Source organism: Phragmites australis, chromosome 14, assembly GCF_958298935.1.
Source record: "Phragmites australis chromosome 14, lpPhrAust1.1, whole genome shotgun sequence".
Lineage (NCBI taxonomy): Eukaryota > Viridiplantae > Streptophyta > Magnoliopsida > Poales > Poaceae > Phragmites > Phragmites australis.
Window position 1 is genome coordinate 7556382 of NC_084934.1, and position 5538 is coordinate 7561919.

Below are 5538 nucleotides of genomic sequence, written 5' to 3' on the forward strand. Positions count from 1 at the left end.
AACGATACCGAATACACCCAGAATCTAGGAAGTACGCACTAGGAAGGTCTAGATTGGTTACCCAACTCGGAATGATCAGTATTCAAAATAGATCTATCTACTTGGACGTCAAGAAAGACAACTCCATATCAACTACGACTGTACCTCACCCCTATATAAGGCGGAAAGGCTGGGGGCGGAGAAGAGGGCAAGCATCAAGACTCCAACAGAGGAGCTACTAGCAACTTTAGCCCTAGGTTAGATTAGATCTGATATACTCTTTGTAAAAGTCATATTCACATGCCGGTTGTGAGGAATACGGTTTCTCAAGTCTTCCTGATTTCTGCGCCTATGGATAGGGCAGCTACAGTTTGGCCCATAGATCTACAAGAATATGGTTGTGAGGAATATGTAGATCATGTCGGTTGTGAGGAATAACCCTGTGAAGACGATCGCCACTACTACGACCGTAGATCTACAAGATGAGATGGTCAACATGATTCCCCAGATCGAAGAGACGGGCGTGAGAGTCCTCCACCACCTCCTCCTGAAGAGTTTGATGGGGGCTACGAGGCTTTTGTATGCGAACTTCGGTCAATTTGGTGGCCCAAGAAGTTCAAAGCGGCCCCGATCCAAAAGTACAACGAGAAGATCAATTCCAATGAGTGGTTGCAGATCTACACCACTGTCATTCGAGTAGCCGGTGGTGACAACCGAATAATGGCCAACTACCTGATAACCACCCTTGATGGACCCATAAGGTCCTGGTTGCTAAACTTGCCGCCCAACTGTCACACCCAGTTTTAAGACCAAAACCAGATGTAAACTATATGTATGCCAGGATCAGTTATTCATACATATAGCGACTTCATTAGTGTAACAGACACAATGTTTCTTATTACATCGCTAAATTATTACAAAATGACCACACACGGGTCTAAAGAAAAGAACACCACAACGGAAAAAGGAACGGCGCAGCTCCAAGCCCACAGGCAGCCGACCGAGAGTTTCACAAGCCTAGAACTCGGCATCATCCTTGGGGAAGTCATCCTCAGGAAATTCTTCAAAGGTTTCACCTTTTGAAACAGCAAGCGTGAGTATTTCCAATACTCAACAAGTGGGGGAAAATGAATTTAATATGGTGGCTTGAAACAAGGTTTCCTAATCTAGGGTTTCATTTGCATAAAAGCCGGTTTTTAGCCCTGAACTATGGAAAACAAATTTTTATTTTAACCAAGAAAAGATGTACCAAAGATTTTTTTTAACCTCCGGGAATTCAACCCAATTCCAAAAGATCTTCTTTAACCTCCGGGAATTCAACCCAATTCCCAGACCAAGAAAAACACCCACCCCGACTAATCATACGAGGGTCCATGCTGCCCATAACCGTGAGCACGGCTGGATATTCAGTTTGACACTCTGCAGAGTTTGTGCACTTTACCCACGAGTCGTGATCTTCTTTGTTGCCGGCACCTGATGGTACCTTACACACTTCCGGGGTGTGCGCCAAGAGATCACTACGAGGCTTTTACAGAGAGTCTCCCAGTATGCACTCGCCCACTGAGGTTTCACCACCGTACATAAGTGGAGTAACCCTCCACCCCAGAAATCCCTTCTTGTGCTGGGTAGAATCGGGAAGTAACCCTTCCTTATCTACACATCCGATTGGCTCATACGACACTGGGAGAACATCTAGTTACTAGGCCAAGTCGTACCATATTGGTCTCGTGGTTGTGTTGTTTGCCATGGATGTTCGCTCCATGAACTGGTCCTTAAAGTGGTCTGGGCAAGACTGCCAATAACCCCATAAGGGTATACTACCAAACAACCAATCATGCTGGGAAAAGTAGCCTTTTCTTGCCCAAAACCCCAATTATCTTTGTTGTTAACTCCCTTAACAACATCAGTTTCCATGATATTCTTCCTATATCAATTTTTAGTTCATAACTCAAGATTCATCACCTACACGCTACATGTTCATCTAAAGCGTGGCTAAGCATAAACATGATGATCTTGTATGGATAAAGCACATGTATCTAACACTAGTATTTGCTATACTACCCATTTGTAAAACAGCATGCATATTTGTCAAAGACTCGCTTTATGTAAAAAAACTAGGTTTGCAACATGGTCAAGACACTTGCCTTCGTCGAAGTGTTGCACAGGTCCTTCAAAATCTTCCTCTTGAAAGTTGCCGAACTCCTGGACTGAACCGTCTACACGAGCACACAATCTAATATAAGAACAGTACACCAAACATTCCTAAAACTAGATGAAAACCCTATAAACAGATTCTACGCGACGCTACGATCGTTTGAGCGCGAAAATCGTCTAAATCGGAGCTACGAACAAAAAGTTATGATTATTTGAAGTTCCAGGGGTGTTTCTGCAAAATTTCCTTATTATCAGAGAAAATCTGAATTGTTTTTATACTGAAAAATTGGATTTATGATGCCATAAAGCAAAACAGATTTAATTCTTAAAAGGAGAAGGCGTGGAAAAGGTTCACGGGGCTTGTGGACCACGGAGGACATACTGGTCCACCGGTCCATGGTGGACCGAAGGGGTATGCCCCCGGCCGGTCTAATCCGAGCCGTAGATCGGAGATCCGATGGCCGGGGTTTGAAACAGCGGTGCCGACAGCTTCCAACAGAGGGGGCGACGACCGGCAGCGGCAGGGACGGCGGCGAGCTCACCGGTGATACGCCAAACGGCGCATCCGGCCATGAGACTCAACGGTGAGCGGCGGAAAAGAGAAAGGGGGAGAAAGGGAAGCTCACCACGTGTTCGACGGCAGCAGAGGAGAACCGGAGGTGGCTGGCGACGGTGAGGGAGGCCGGCGGTGCTTCGGTCTTCGGCGGAAGTGGAGTCTGGCCACGAGAGACACTCCAAAGAGCGCCGAGGGACGAAGACCGAGACCCTACGGAACCGTTTGAGCGAAGAACAAGGTTAAATGAGGCTCGGTCATGAAGGAAACGGCGGCGGCCAGGCTTCTTACCGTCAACAATGGTGTCTCGGCGGAGGGCTTAAACTCAAGCGCAAACCGAGGGGAAAACGGATGGTTCGGGTGGGGAATGATGCAATGATGCCGATAGAGGGCTTAAATATCCGAAGGGGGAAGGGAGGCGGCCGGATTCGAGAGGTTTGGCCGGCGGCCCCAAATTTTATTCCAACTACGGTTTCCATGCAAGGGGAAGGGGAAACGAAGGGGAAACGGTCGAAATCAAGAGTGGGGAGGGGGAGGATCACGGCCATGCGATTAATTTCGCGATTCAATGCGCGGGACGTCTTTGATTTGAAACGACGGCGGCAATGAGAGTTTGGGCATCAGGCGTCGGGAGGAGGAAGAAGGCGAGCCTACGGCTTCGAGGCTCGGCGTTGGCTTCAGCTCGGGGCTCGGCGGGTCCACATGTCAGCGAGAGCGGGGCGACGGGGCCGGCTGGAGTGGGAGGCGGGTCGGCTCGGCGCTGGCTTGGGCCGGCGCTGAGAGGGACTTGGGCTGGCGCGGGGAGAGTGGCCGGCCCACACGGGAGGGGAAAGGAGGGAGGGGAGGAAGGTAAAATGTGCCGGAAGAAAGAAATCGGCCCAAGCGCATTTTCTTAATTTCCAAAACCTTTTCCAATTGAATTTCAGCATATTTTTTTCCAATGAAGTTTTAAAGCGATGAAACCTAGCGAAATTTTGCAAACTTTTTCCACTCAATAAAACATTATTGCATCTACAACGGCATGAATGCATTTAAACAATTATCCTAGGCCAAATTAATTTTAGAAATTAATTTCCTATTGAGCTAAGTTGCAACACCTGAGTTAATTTCTAGGAAAGTTTTAAATTATTGCAAAATTTGAATTTTGGGTGTTACACCAACTCAATTCGTTCGTGGGCAGAACTTAAGGCTTAGTTCATAGCCAATTTCCAAGGCACATTCGAGCGCCCAGAAATGGAGAACAACCTCCACCAGCTGCACCAAGGCGACAACAAATCCCTTCGAGATTTCATCCGTCGATTCAATGACAAGCGTAACATGATCTCAAACATCTCCGATGAGTAGGTAATCATTGCCTTCAAACGAGGTGTTCAGGACACTGATTTGCGTGGAAATATGGCAATTCGGAAGATCCATACAGTCAAAAAGTTTCTCAAGTTGGCCGACAAGTTCTCAAAATGAGCGAAAGCTCATGTGCATGCTAAAAGCCTATATCTGGCAAGGACAAACCCGAGTCTTTGAAGAGCAGAGGAAAGAAGAACAAACTCGGTGACAAGCGCAAGGGTTCCCATACGACTATAGCTGCAGTCGACAAGAACAAATCCCGTAACACTGGGGACAACAAAGACCTCAGTCGAGGTGGCAGGAAGTGGTGTGCCATCCATCGGAGCAACCAGCACGACTTCGACGAGTGCTATGTGTTCAAGAAGAAACTTGATGAAAAGATGAAGGCAAATGCTAAGCGTGGTAATAAGCATGCTAAGCCAAACGTTGAGGGTGACGAGCCCCAGTTCCATGAGACTGACCACAGCTTGGCGCACATCTTCAGATGATCCGCCACGTATGAGTCCAAAAGGCAGTACAAAGCGGTCGAACGAGAAGTCAACCTGGTCTTAACTGGGCCCACTCGGTATCTCAAGTGGTCGGAATAGCCGATCATCTTTGATCAAACTGACCATCTGGCCGTACCACATCCTAGTCAATACCCGGTCGTGGTTCAGCCGACCATACTCAACATCAAAGTTTCCAGAACTTTGGTCGATGGTGGTAGTTCACTCAACCTCATCTTCTCCAAAACCTTGGACAGAGTTTAGGATAGGAGTCGAGCCTTTCCACGGCATAACTCCCAACTCATCGACCATGCCTCTTGGCCGGATCAAGCTGCCGGTCACATTTGGCATGCCCAACAAGTTACGTACAGAAAAGCTGATCTTCGATGTTGCGGACTTCGAGATGGCATACAATGTGATCCTAGACCGCCCAATGTTGGACAAGTTCATGGCGGTGGTTCACTATGACTATCAAACACTCAAGATCCCCGGACCGAATGGGGCCATTATGGTTAAAGGAGATCAGCGCACAGTAGTCAAATGCAATAAACAGAGCCTGGATATGGTCGAACACTTCAGTTGAGCAGCCACCACTCATAAGGACGCAAATTCTAAGCGTCAAAGGCACCAAGGTATTGTTGAGGCAAAATATAGGCTTGTAAGTCTTGCTGGCACTTCTAAGTTCGACGACGCCAAGGGCAAGACCAACGACGGCGCCAGCAACAAAAAGACTGATGGTTGCATCAAGGCAGTGCCCCTCAACCCATCTGAACCATCCAATACGGTTAATGTTGGTGCTAATCTTGATCCCAAATAGGAACTCGAGCTCATCACCTTCCTCCAGGCAAACCAAGACGTGTTCACATGGCAACTGTCTGATATGCCTGAGGTCCCCAGGGAGGTGATCGAGCATCGACTAGCTGTTAAACCTGACGCCAAACCTGTGGTGTAGAAGCAGTGAAGATTTGCGGAACATAGGAAGCAGGCCATCTAGGAGGAGGTCGATAAGCTCCTAAAGGCTGG

The 5538-nt window shown here is 47.9% G+C and overlaps 1 protein-coding gene across 1 annotated transcript; it reads left to right on the forward strand.

The window, feature by feature from the left end:
* Positions 1–4825: 4825 nt before the first annotated feature.
* On the forward strand, positions 4826–5332 carry LOC133890210 (uncharacterized). Its single transcript, XM_062330661.1, has 2 exons — positions 4826–5047; positions 5198–5332. The coding sequence occupies exons 1-2, from the start codon at positions 4826–4828 to the stop codon at positions 5330–5332; spliced, it is 357 nt and encodes a 118-aa protein (XP_062186645.1).
* The last annotated feature ends 206 nt before the right edge of the window (positions 5333–5538 follow it).